At 44.3% G+C, this 13951-nt stretch overlaps 1 protein-coding gene across 13 annotated transcripts in view; it reads right to left on the bottom strand.

Annotated features, from left to right (window-relative positions):
- myo6a (myosin VIa) overlaps nucleotides 1-13951 on the bottom strand; it is a 67556-nt gene that overhangs the window by 3077 nt on the left and 50528 nt on the right. For 3 of the 13 annotated variants that reach the window (XM_029002777.1, XM_029002779.1, XM_029002778.1), the window contains exons 26-34: nucleotides 12574-12782; nucleotides 11528-11606; nucleotides 8032-8192; nucleotides 7704-7742; nucleotides 7253-7288; nucleotides 5608-5646; nucleotides 4535-4638; nucleotides 3138-3269; nucleotides 1840-1866 (exon numbers count right to left, since the gene is read on the bottom strand). In XM_029002777.1, the coding sequence (XP_028858610.1) occupies nucleotides 1840-1866; nucleotides 3138-3269; nucleotides 4535-4638; nucleotides 5608-5646; nucleotides 7253-7288; nucleotides 7704-7742; nucleotides 8032-8192; nucleotides 11528-11606; nucleotides 12574-12782 (826 nt within the window). The remainder of the gene's footprint in view (nucleotides 1-1839; nucleotides 1867-3137; nucleotides 3270-4534; nucleotides 4639-5607; nucleotides 5647-7252; nucleotides 7289-7703; nucleotides 7743-8031; nucleotides 8193-11527; nucleotides 11607-12573; nucleotides 12783-13951) is intronic. The other 10 variants (XM_029002780.1, XM_029002789.1, XM_029002782.1 and 7 more) reach the window with 6 other exon arrangements.

Below are 13951 nucleotides of genomic sequence, written 5' to 3'. Positions count from 1 at the left end.
ATAACTAATTGTAAAACGAGAACTTGCAACCCCTCTGGTTCTCACCCCTCAGAATATTACAAAGCGTAACAGAAATTAAAGAGTAAGAATTTTTGAATATATGCCAAACTGAGATCTTTTAAATAACTGAAGTCAAACTGACAGACACTCCTGTTGTCCAAGTGACCAGTTATTTGGATAAAGACAAAAGCCTGGAGGACTCTGTTTGGCATGGTCGGCGTGGCAGCTACTACGACATCTGCAGTTTGCATTTTGCAAGTCTGGATGAACGACATTCAGCACAGAGATCAGTGTTCGCCCCGAAACAGTGGCCGGGACTTGGCCGACCCCCCCCCCCAATGCAGATTGCGCCTTTGTGTGCCTCCACCTCGATGGAATTAATTTCCGAACTGCTGCTCGGTGAATAATGGACACCGTAGCTGAAGGATAAAAACCAGCAGCCGAACCGCAGTGAGCACATGTTGGCTGAAAAAAAAAACAGCTATTAAATAACATGAACGAAAAACAAGCCGTATGCAAATCCCTGGCAATCCAATTGGACGGTCATGCAATTTTCCTGTACGGTGAAAGTAGAGCATAAAATAGAGCAATCTGGATGGAAAAAGCACAACGAGCCACGTTGTCATGCTTCGGGCCTGATCCGCCACCACTGCGCAACACCTTTTTAAAGTTCTGATTATAAGCACTCAACAGAATGAAGAGGTAGCAAATTGATGTAGAGATAGCGCTGAAGCTGTCTCTAAACACGCCCTAAAACAAAAAAAAAAAATGATAATGCGGCATAAAGTGAAGGGGCAAATAAAAACGACAAAATTGCAGAGATGAAAAAAAAAAATCCATTCTCCACTAGCCCTTCACCCCTGCATCCCAGAGTTAAGCAGCCAATTACTGCCCCTCTCCACCAATCAGCAGGGGGACCTGTTAATCGAGTCACACTTCCACCGGCCGAACAGGGGCAGAGAGTTTTAGAGCCGAACATCCCAAGTGAATATCGACACAAACTACAGCTATGGTCTACTCTGGTAACTACTGACCTCGGGTGAGGGAAGGTCACAGCTTTGTTAAATGTGTGCAAATATTAGTCAGTGACAACTAAAATATTTGATAATTTAATGAGAACAAAATTTTGAGTCAGCATTAGTTTCTGGGCTGCCTCCAAATGCATGTAATCTTCAGAAATAAGATGTCTTGACTGTTAAATTACAGTAAGAATATTTTACAGACTCATTTTGCGGTTCTAGAAGATAATTGTTTATTTTATTATGGTTAAACTGACATTTAAATGCAAAAAATATTTTTAATATCTAGTTTTTATATCTATATAAATTCAGTTGGCATTTAAACCATTTAAAATGTCAAATGGCACATAAATCAGGAACACCCTTACTATACTGAAGAGAATCTATTGCCAATTTAGATGTCAATTTTATAAAATTATATTAAAATAGAATCTTTGATATTTTAAATTGATTTACCTTTTAAATTATTTAGGTGAGGCACACTGTTCCTATAATAGAATTTATAATTTATATTTATAATGTATAATATAATTTATTGTCAGTTTAATTAAATTAAATTATAAACTACTTCATGTAATCTTGCGACGCATAAACCAGATGCACCATTTCCATATTTACTCAACATAGTAAATATAAATTGGTGCAGGCAAAGTGCAAGTACATAGAGCGTTGGAATCTACATTCTCCTCGTCCTAAAGGCAGCAAAGCTTTGCAGGAAAAGTCAAAGCTTTGTTCAGCTGGGAAACTGACGTTCCACAGTAAAAGCCACCATTTAGCACTGCTGTTAGTCTGTTACACTGTCCACTCAAACACCACTTACGTGCTGTTCTCGCACATGGAACGTGACCTGGAAACAAACATGTCAAATCATTAATGTACAATAATCTATAGAATGTTGATGACAATAAATTAGTGTTCAGGCATCCAGAATAACATTGGTGGGAAGAAAGTGGTGATCAATCCAGGTGGTTAATAATAACCTTTGGAAAGGTTCTTCGGGTTCTGTCACCGTAAGAGCTGGGCACATGAGGGATATTAATGACCCTATTATCATATGTGGACACTCGCGAGCCTCGCCAGTGCTGGTGGGCACTGGTGTACAGGCCACCGCGGGGGTGAGCGTGGGGGCCAATTAGAGCCAAATACTGCATTGCCTCTGTCCACCACACCCGGAGACATCCATCACAAGGGTACTAATCACACCGCCGCGTGCCACCAAGAGGGGATCTGTGTTGGTGAGGTGGGAGGGGACGAATCTCATCAAATCAATACAATAAATTAAGGTTGGGGTCGGTGGTGGCGTTGGGAGCCTGAGCGCTCTTAAAGCTCCATGAGAGCTTTTAGTCACCATGACGACTCCAGACCCCGGAGATGAGAATAATGCTGAGCCTTTACAGAGGAAAAGCAACAAACAAACAAACAAACAAATAAATAAATAAATAGAAATACATTTGTTGTTTTGCTGGATATATGGCTCTGCTGAGGGCAATAAGAAAAAGGTCAAGATGGAGAATGAAAGGTGGAGCCAGCAGGAGGGGTGATGCTGGTGGGTGGAGGGGAAGCTGTCTCTTGTTCAAATGTACAGAATAATCCAGGTGGGGGAGTGGTTCACATTCTCAGAGTGGATTGTTAAGAATTCATTTCAATTAGCTCTATATTATGTCTTTGTCGCCAATAATCTAGTATTTACATTACATTTACGGCATTTATCAGATGCCCTTATCCAGAGCAACTTACACTCAGTAGTTACAGGGACAGTCCCTCCCTGTGGTGTCTTGCTCAGGGACACAATGGTAGTAAGTGGGGTTTGAACCTGGGTCTTCCGGTTCACAGGCGAGTGATTTACCTACTAGGGATCTACTCATCTAGTAATCCGTTGAGTAATATAGTACTATAGTAATATGTAAAAATGGACATGGATGTCGGATTTGTATCATTGTAAGAGACAGAGACAGCAATTAAATTCATACAACTAGTGCATCCTTGCAATTTGGTCCAATCAACACAAACTTTTGGCAAATCTGGTGAATGTTGCTTTTCACCAGATCTCCTGCATACACAGCTTTCCACCCGGCGCACTTACTCAAGAGACCTTTGACCACCTTGCTTGCAACATACCATAGTCTGTGACCGACTTGGGCGCCCTCTGCTCCGTGTCAGTGTTGCGCTTCTTGTTCTTTGACTTCCAGGCGTGGTAAACCTTCAGACGGCGGTGAAACTCCTCCCGACAAGCAGCCAGCAACTCGATATCTGCAGAGTACAAAAAAACCCAACATGAAATAGGAAAAGAGAGATGGGATAGGTACTGGTATGTGGGATCTAGAGAGAGTGAGGAAAAGGTGATTAAAAAAAGAGAGACATGAGACATATAAAAAGATGAAATCAGAGAGATCAAAACAGAGATAAAGGGGGAGATGTAACTGGAGATAAAAAGAAAAGAGAGAACGCAAAAGACTGGTGTGTTGAAGTTGAAGGGAATGCAAAGGTCAGAACTGTGGAGGGAAAAACAGTGAGAAGATCCCCGGGGAAGAACATACGAATCTGGACGTTTCACGCCACTCATCGAACAAAGTTCCCACACCCGCGGACAGGGACGAGCAGGAGATTCCGTATTCCGAGGGCACCGCCAGGAGCGGCCGGGTCTTTATTGTGGGGAGAGAGTGTGAGATTGGGCTGCTTCACACACTTTTAAGCTCCCGGCTCAAGCCGACTGCACACACCTGCTCCCTCCACCATATCATCCTGCCATCAACCCCTGGATCAAGACTCCTTTCTGCTCTTCCCCTCCCCGAACTCTGGCAGTCAGACTTTTTTTTTTATCCTGATATTTTCTCATGAGGAAAAATATAGACACATCAGGGCCCTCTTGCCAGCTTCACTATTCCATTAGAGTAGTGCAGTCAGCAGAGAACTTTATTCGCCTCTTCTGTGAGCGATCACCTCTAATTTGACCAACTCTTTCGCTTCATCCTGCTAAATTTTTTTTAACCAATGAAATTGCTCACAAAGGAGTTTTCTCCTTTAGACACGTATTTCATGATTCATACCATGGGTGACTGTATATAGTGTAGCAGAGACGTTTTTTTTGCCATTATTGCATTATTGTTGTAATGCTTTATATCTGAGCCCTACAAAAACACATTGATGTCCATGCATATCTGAAACTGACATTAAGGAAAATTTTGAAAAACTGTATCTGAATTTGTTCTGAATTTGTTCAGAATTTGTAATCATTTGTAGCAGGGACGGCATTTTCAGCTTTGAAAGCAGAACATGCAGAATAAATCAATTAAAGTTTTATTTTCTGACCCTTTTGTACTTCAGAAATACTATCTGTCAGCCCTTTAATGTAGAACTCTGCTACACTGCTGATGCTTCGACCGTTAATGATGCTTCAATCCTTTTATCAGTGGCACTTGGGTGAACTGTACAATTTCAAAAATGAAATGAACAAACAAAAGAAATAAATCACAGCTCGCGGGCCTTTGAAAGAAGAAAAGAAGGACAGTACTCACCACATGAAGTGTTGATGGCATCACGCAGCTCTGCATACTTCCATTTGCTCAGTTCGTACTTCTTGGACCCGGCGGCCGCTTTATTCGCCTGGACCTGTGGGCCCCTGCCATAGCAAACACACACACACACACACACACACACACACACACACACACACAATAATAACAGAATAATATAGAGAGAGCAAAACTCTCACACAAAGATACTTTTACAGTAAGATTTGATATGGGGAGAATTGGGGTCAAAATGATGAGGAAAGAGAAGAGCGGTTAATGAGGTCAGCATCACTGAAACGAGTCTGAAAATTAACATTCACTTTCCAGATTGGGGTCTCAGCAGCTGGAAAGGAGTGAGTTGCTGGACTTAATGATGGAGAAAACTTGTCGGCTCTGGAGCTACTTCATGCATCACACACACACACACACATACACACACACACACAGACGCGCACACACATGCTTTAATCCCTCTGGCTCCTGCAGCGTCCTGTTAGGGAAACTGCCCACAGAGTTGGGCGCAAGGCGCGGCTGAAAGCGGTGAGGTCACAGCGCGTGGGTCCCTGGGGCCTGACGGAGGGATGAGCCAATTAGCACCGGCGAGGGCTGGGATTAGCCTCCGAGCCACGTCATTCATTCACTTTTACAAAAAGTTTACAAGGGCGTCTGCAGGCAACAGGATTTTTGTTGTTGTTGCTGCTGTTGATGCTTCTCTTTTTTTTTATAAGTCTTTTGTGGTTCTTGATTACAATCAATTAATTACAATAAAAAAAGTAAATCTTAAAAATGTAAATACAATTTGACGTAATTGAGATTAAGCAATTTATTATTTTTTTAAAAATAGAATCCAGGGCAGCCAGGCCCATCCCACACCCCAGAATCTGATTGGTCACACATGATTCCCCTCATGCATATTCAAATCGCTTGCACAACAAATTAAGGTAATTAACAAATTTCTTGCATGGCTTTCTGTGATTCACTAGCTCCTTTTGTATTTTTAATTTTTTTTTTAAATCAAGGGAAAGATTCTCATTCGGTCTCACTTGGAGGAAAAAGATAAAAATGTCACTACCCACCGAGCGAGAAGTTCAGACATTTCCTTGGCCATTTCCTCCCTATAAAGAGTGACGACACCGACGTGAGCATTAGTCATTGCACTCACACAGTTCGGAGCATGGCTGCACAATAAATATCCATATACATTCCCACATTTGCTGCAGTAGCGACATTAAAGAGAGAATGAACTGTGTAATGAACTGGCTAATGAAACCATTTAAGCACCATGTGGGTATGTGTGTGTGTGTGTGTGTGTGTATGCACTAAACACCAACAATGCACTCATCACTTAACTAATAATGTGAAGCCAGGCTCCACTGAAAGGAGAAAAAAAAATGAGGTTGACCTCTGAAAAGAGCAAAGCCATGAATCTTATTAAAACAGACAGGGTCACATAAATGGCCGCTTAACCGTTTATTTTGTTTAAATAAAACATCATTAACCGCGTGTGTGACTTTTGGGCTCTGTGCTGACATAATTCATTAATTCATCTATTCATCTGCTTATTTTCTGAAGGGTTTGGAGTTGATTCAAGTTTAGCACTGACAAATGCTGTTCACGGCCTGTGCCAGTGCTCACATTTGGGAAATGTATGATCCATTTGACTTTGTTTGACTATGATCTTGAAAGACCGTAACATGACACAAACTTGCATCTAATGAGTGACTCTTTAACGAGAACACACACAATGTTCATTAGTATATAAAAATTCTGCCCTGTATTTCAGTACATTTAGCATGAAAACAGTTATTTCTACACAGGTTGTGCAGCCATTTTGTTGAACAGTTGCCCTGTTTAGCAGCTTGGCAGTTTCGAATCGATCACTGGCTGAAGGAAGCTGCATTCATCTGACAACCACCATAAGTTGCAACACACACACACACACACACACACACACACACACACACACACACACACACACACACACACACACACTCACACACACACACTCACACACTCACACAGGAAGGGGTGAAGGAGGGCGCCACGCCCAGCCGGCACTGTTTTGCCAACTGTCCGTGTGCTCCACACGTGTGAACATGGGCAAGCATCTAAGTGCACTTAGCAAAATATGGATTAATGGCCACAAAAATACAGCCATTGTACATCATCCCAATGACCAAGATTTGAATGATAGCAGAGCTAAAGGGAGCCTGGCTGCCCTCAAAAGGACACTCCCTCTGAATATGATTGCAAAGAGCTATAAAAAATGTTTTAGCTAAATGTTATATGAAGTTAGATTTGTTTTATTCACAATAAAACTAAATCCTGAAAACAAACAAACAAACAAAAATATTGCAGAAATATGCTAATATGCATCTGTCTCCTCTATTGATTTTTTTTTTGTTTGCTTCTTGTGAGATTCTTACAATTCCTATATGACACTTTATTTACTGTATTAAGTTTTTCCTTTTTTTTTTGTTTGCAGTAATCCTGTTACTGAAATGCATGTGTGTTGATGTGACTTCACAAGCTGTTGAAACAGGAACTCCCCAAAAGGCCACTGTGCATTTACAACCGGGGACAAAGTGTGCAAAAGTGTCGAAGTGAACTGAGCCATGTATGTCCAAATATTCCCCAGCTATCCCGTGCCTACTTTTCAGTAAACCCTGCAATATCACCATTGTGTCCCTGACACGGTGTCTTACAGAAGAGCACACCTACATGGTCAAGCTCTTGAGCTTTTGAGTTCCAGGAACGCTGAAAACATAAAAACATGGCGGCATTAGGACCATTGAATGTCAAAACCGAAATCGAACGGGCTGTGTGATTCCGCTATGATTTCGACCGGCCCGTTACGGCACATTCATAAACGCTGCAATTCAGCTCGTAGTGCGTGACTCATCATGAATCACAGGGTGGTTCTGCGACATAAGCCGATTCGGATTTTTTTTTTCTTTCATTTTAATTAGTTTCTCGGAGGTTAGTCGCTGCTTGCTGGTGTTAGAATCAGGCGTTGAGGGGGTGCACTTGATTGGCAGGCCGGAACAGCGTGAGTTGGGGTGGGTGGGGGGGAGGGGGGGGTTGGCTGAGGCTGACAGAGAAGATCATTGAGAGCGTAATGAATTTGGATCGGGGGGGGGGGGCTGTGTAGGGGTGCGAGTACACGTCTTACGTTGCGCTCTCTGGGGACGACGGAACACCTGTGCCATTACTGAGACAGGAGAGAGAGAGAGAGAGAGAGAGAGAGAGAGAGACAGAGGGTAGGTGAAGTTAAACAGACATAAAGTGACAAACGAAACCGCTGGGTTGCCAAAGCAGCAACTGACGGATCCCACAGTGGCCTTGGCACAGCGGTTCTGAAGCTGCCTCTGCTGAAGTCCATACTCTGCATGCAGGTCCTGCTGCTGGACTACTGTGTGCCAGTCAGGAGTGCGAGAGTGTGTGGTTTTATGTGTGTGTGTGTGTGTGTGTGTGTGTGTGTGTGTGTGTGAGAGATGCACCTGCGCAGTCCGGCGTCGCCTTGTGCCTCCTCCGGGATGAGTTCGGCCTCGCTCTGAGCGATCCTCAGGGCGAGCTCACGGTCGCGCCGCTCCTGCTCGAGTATGGCCTGGCGAGCCGCCTCCTCTTCACGCTCCGCCTCCAGCTGCCTCTCCATCTCCTCCTGTTCACATGTAAACATATTCAAAACGTCTATTACTCAGTAATAAGACAAACAGTGTGTGACGTGTGGGCTTTAGTTCTGTAAATTCTCACTGTACACCATGCACTCAACTGGACCAGCAAAAACACCACACAAGGATGGAATCGTAGTTTTCAATCTGGTTTTGTGGTACAAAGTGAAAACAGTAACAAAAACAATACAAATATAATTACATAAGAAAAGCAATTAGTACATTTACATTTACAGCATTTATCAGACGCCCTTATCCAGAGCGACTAACACTCAGTAGTTACAGGGACGGTGTGTAAACCGCTGACAGGTTGCCGTCGCCTGGCAACACATCAGCAAAAGCTGCAAAACGTCTTGGCACTGTAATGGATCATTTGGCTGAAATGGGTCATTTTACAACATTGTGCAACATGACTGAATCAGATTTGAGAAAAGAAACAGATCTTTTTAACATTAACACTGCACTCATTACACATCACCACCGACAGAGAAACTGTTCTGAATGCTCAATTGCTACCGGTTAGCATATTTAACAAAGGTTTTTTTTTTTCTATCTTCTGGTCTTCATCTTTGTTTGGAACCATTGCCAACATGATAAGTGTGAGATCTAATTATCCCAATTGGCTCCTCCCTCTGAAAACACAATTAAACTCCATATTCTGGATAGCAGAAATAATTATAGACAAACATAAATGGCTGGGTGTGTAGCTAGTTCCTGCTTTCAAAGATAGAAAAAACATCCTTTCTTGTTTTTAATCTGTTTATTTCTGAAAATCCAGAAGATGTACTAGTTGTGATATTTGTGAACCAGAAGACCCAGGTACAAACCCCACTATCATCGTGTCCCTGAGCAAGAAACTTAACCCTGAGTGTCTCCAGGGGGACTGTCCCTGTAACTACTGACTGTAAATCACATTTACATTTACATTTACATTTACGGCATTTATCAGACGCCCTTATCCAGAGCGACTTACAATCAGTAGTAGTGGATAAGGGTGTCTGATAAATGCCGTAACTGTAAATGTATGTGAACACTCGCCACGGGCTATGAACAAAACTGGGTCTGAGTGGGTGTCACCTGGTCAACATCCACTTCTGCTGTGAGGGTCGGGTAAAGAGTTATGAATATTTTAAAGTTTCTCCTGCCTTCTCAAACCCTCTGATGCTCTTGTTTCCTAGTAGTGCCTCCTATGGAGGTAACCTACAGTGCAACCTACATGCAGAAGAGCCCTTGACAGAAACATGCATCTGGGGCGGCAAACTTTCACAGAGTTCGTGGCGACAGATTAACCACTGTGGAGAGCACGGCGAAGTCTGTGTGGACCACTTAATTTCTTCTGTCATAGAAAGCATGGCCCATGGCACTTCCTCCTTCATAATGAAGTGCATGAGAGCGAGGAGGAAGAGCAAGGCAGAGGAACGCGGGATGATGGACGACAGTGCCAGCGCCATATTCTTACCCGTTGCCTTCATAAGTCTTCTTCAGTCAACGGCTGGTTGGTGAAGGACACGGAAACTCGGTTTCGGGGACAGCAAGTAAAAATATGTGCACGCGTTTAATTATTTATTTGCAAAAAGGAAAGAGGGAGTCAGGGTGTGACATTTCAGAAGCCTTCCCCTCCAACCCTGCACCTGGCCTTTAAAGAATGTCTGAAGAACCGGTCCTGATGCACAACCTCACTGGGGCTCCCTCCTGCTCGTCGTTCTGCAGTCGCCAACCTCTCCCCCCGCATACGTACACCTTCTAATGAAATCCCAGAGACCGGTGGCTGTTCGGCAGCTCCTACAAGCGAAGCGTGAGGTGAAGGGCTGTGCAAACGCAGTTCACTGCTGCAGCGCGAGAGTTCTGAATACGAACAACAAAGGGCAAGCAAGGATAATGGCTTTGACAAGAGGGAGGTGGTGGGGGGAGGGGAGGGGGGGAGAGAAAGCACGAGGATGGAGGAAGGAAGCGAGGGACACAGGAAGGAACAGCAAGAAAGACAGAGGGAGGAGTGCTGTGGAGATACTGAAGCCTGGAGGGATGGAAGGAGGAACATGAAACAGATGAAGCCTCCTAAACAAAGAGGGTGAGAGAGAGAAGGACGGAGAGCCCCAGGTTCCAGGCCAGAGGCCAGAAGCTTTGATCACGTCAGTCCCTCTGCATGCGAGAAGATAAAAACGGCGACTTGTCAGAGGTTAGCACTGAAGGGCATTTGCCTGCAGGGGATGAAGGAAGAGGAAGACGAGGGACGGTGGAGAAAGAAAGAAGGAATCTTGGGCATTAGTGAGCATGAGACACAGAATACTACCATATAGGTCACACTTCCAACAGCGCAAGTAAAAGGGCAGAGAACAAGCAAGATCTTTGAGTCACAACAACTGAACCACATTCCTATCGAGACAGGGACTCAAAAAGAAGCTTGAAGGTGTCCTGTGGTATTTGGCACCAAGATGTTCTTTTATGGACAAGTTAAAGTTAAAGTGAAGTTAAAGTGAAGTGATTGTCACATATGATACACAGCAGCAGAAATTTGTCCTCTGCATTTATCCCATCACCCTTGGTGAGCAGTGGGCATCCATGACAGGCGCCCGGGGAGCAGTGTGGGGGGACGGTGCTTTGCTCAGTGGCACCTCAGTGGCACCTTGGCGGATCGGGATTCGAACCTGCAACCTTCTGATTATGGGGGCGCTTCCTTAACCGCTAGGCCACCACTGCCCCAGGCATGTTCTACCGTTCCTCAGTCCATCTGGATAGTCCAACGTCACAGAGGTGCAAATTAAAGCCATGGTAGAGCTACCATGGGACTGAACCACCTAGCAATCAGGGATCCTTTAGGTGCCCATGATGTTTACACCAGATAAATCCAATTTGCATGCAGGAGGTTATTTCTAGTTTCAGTTCATTTATTAATCACCGTGACATGACATTTTTTAAATGATCAGAAGTAACATCTGACCATCCTCAAATATGGTTTGTTTCTGCATTTCGTTTTCTTAGAACTGTTTTTCATTCCTTATTGCTTACTTGTAAGGTTTAGCTTTACCATATTTTCAGTCAAAAATCTTTTCGATTATAAAATGAACAGGTAAACAAGACGAGGGATAGTCAGGAATGGCTTAAGGGGAGAGGCTGAGAGGGACAGAGAACATCCTGTAAGACGAAGAGAGAGGAGATTATACAGTGGACAGACGGTGGCGGGAAAACCGAGGCGCGGCTATCTGGGGAAATTGAAGAGCTCCCCTTCCAGAGGCTGGCGGTAATGCTTTCAGACGCCACAAGCGACAGGAAGCCAGTCCAGAAGCCAGCAGGACTGCCCCAAAAAAAACCTGTCAAAAAAAATTACCTGTAATCTTCTTTCTTCTTCTTCCCGTTTCTTTCTTTCCTCTTCTTCATGTTTCCTTTTCAGCTCCATCTCTGCTTTCCTGCACACCAGAGTTTGAGAGCGAGAGAGAGAGAGAGAGAGAGAGAGAGAGAGAGACAGTAGGTCTCAAGAGGTTTCACTATCCCAGGGTCTGAAATTTTTGTCTAAAGATATGACAAGTGAAACATTTTTTGTTTTCTGTTGTGATCATGGTTGCACCTTAACAAGTTTTTTTTTTTGGACTGGGAGCCCACGACCTTAGAAGTGTGAGGCCATGATGCTTCACCTCACACAACTTTTGGGTTTTGTAGTAATAGTTCATTAATGGCATTAATGGTAAATAATATGGTGGTAGGTGTTAATAGGTGATTCCGCATGGTCTTGGAAACAAACATGCAGACAGCTCATCAGTCCTGACTGGCGAGCAAGTGCTACATCTTACATGGTGTGTTGAAAATCTCCCCCATTATGTCCCTCAGTGTCATGAACGATCAAGCAAAGTGGGGATATGTAGACTGACAGGTACGCACAGGAGAGGAGCTGGTAGAAAGCAATAGGGTGCCGAGCTGTAATCAGCACCCCTCCTGTGTGAAGCACCGCGCATTTGAAGATTAATCCTACCCCAACTTCAAATGCGCATTCCCACCTTCTCACAGCAGGGTGGCTGCATGTGAATATGGATCACGTGACGTGGGAACGCCGAGGGGGTGGGGTGGCCGGTGTACGAGTCGCACCCCTTCCCATTCACCGAGTTCATTTAATATGAAAACGGTTCATCTGACACCTTATGATTTCTCTCATTATTACATTCTAAAATGTTCCTGCCCGGGCATGGAGGCTCAGCGAGTGGACTTTGTTTTAAAAGGCAAATGCTGACAAAGCATGATTACCTAATTAGCGGCTCATATGAACACGCCGCTCTGCCAGGCAGAGTTCCACCGGGAGTGTGGTGCGTGACCCCAGGACGACCCCAATTAGACGGCGTTCAACTTTTTTTTTTTTTTTTTAATCGCATGGCCTCAACTTACAGACGGCGCTCGTCCTCCTCCTGCCTGCGCCGCTGCTCCTCTTCCTCCCTCCGCTTCCTCTCCCGCTCCATCTCCTCCTGGATGCGGCGCAGGCGCTCCATCTCCTCCTCCTCCTGCTTCTTCTTCTGCATGGAGCTCAGCAGCTGCTGCGAGCGCGCCACCAGCGCCTGGTGCTCCTGCTCCATCTCGCCGCGGGTCATCACCGTGCGCTGGAGGAGCGAGCGACAAGTTAACACAGGGAGAGAAACAGAAGGCCTGGGGCGCGGTTACTGTAAAGCGAGCCCCCACCCCCCAGAAAGTGACACCATGTAAACAATAAACAAACAAAGGACCCCGCCAGATCCGCCAATACACCGATCTGTCTGAACTGGCAGGGAGCGAGGCAAGCGACACGGACGGCCAGTAACAGGGAGGAAGGTATGCAGCAGCCGGAGCGTTCCGGAAAAGTGCCGAGACGGGGAGCGATTACATGCGGCGCGGCAGCGCGAGGTGGCCCGTGTCCTGTTGACCCTCCGTTTTTCCTGCCGTTTCATTCCGGAATCCTGGAGAGGTCGATCGGTTAGGAACAGCTGGGTCAGGACAGGACCGTCACAACCAGGCAGGCATTACAGGTAATTATCAACCAGACTATGTTCCTTACAGATTAATGGCTGTGCACCCTCATTAGCACTATGGAGTAAGGGAGCATCACTGCAAGCTGTACAAAGCAGTAATTTTCTTCAGACAAAACGACAGAAGCCCTGAAATATTGCAAAAATATCAAAACAATTCAAACGTTAATCCCTTCAAACATGGATAGATCCTTTTTTCCAGTGCATAATTCTGGACAATTTTTATGTGTTTTATGTCTGACACTTACTACATGCTCACTCCTCACAATGCTTTTGGATTTTTTTTTTTTTTTAATCCACAAATTTCTTTGCACATAAATCATTATGCTTCAAATAGCAAGCACTGCAGTCGGGCCTGGCTTGGTTCAATGTAGAACCCTCCGGGTCCCTTATGCCTGTAGACCCAGTGATGCTTTGAAAAACTGCTCTGGGTCACAAATGGAATTGTTTCTGCATGGAAAGATTAGTCTTTCTTTATAGTCACGAATAAGTATGAATGTTTAAACAGTAATACAGATCATTTATGTGCCCGGTGCCAAACTGTACCATGAATTATTGGCCCTGGAGTGCTTTCATTATCTTTAAGGATTTTTTTTTTTTATCATTGCGTGCCAGGTTTTGAGTTTGCTATCATTTACTTATTATGATTATCTTACTATAAAAATAAAACCTTTTCTTATTCTCTATGTTTTCTAAATGATGCTAATATCACAAGGTACGTCCAAGAAGAAAAACATTTTTTTTTTTGGAAAAGCATGATTGCCTAT

Source organism: Denticeps clupeoides, chromosome 14, assembly GCF_900700375.1.
Source record: "Denticeps clupeoides chromosome 14, fDenClu1.1, whole genome shotgun sequence".
Lineage (NCBI taxonomy): Eukaryota > Metazoa > Chordata > Actinopteri > Clupeiformes > Denticipitidae > Denticeps > Denticeps clupeoides.
The sequence above is the reverse complement of the archived record's forward strand: the minus strand, read 5'-3'. Positions and strand labels throughout refer to the sequence as shown.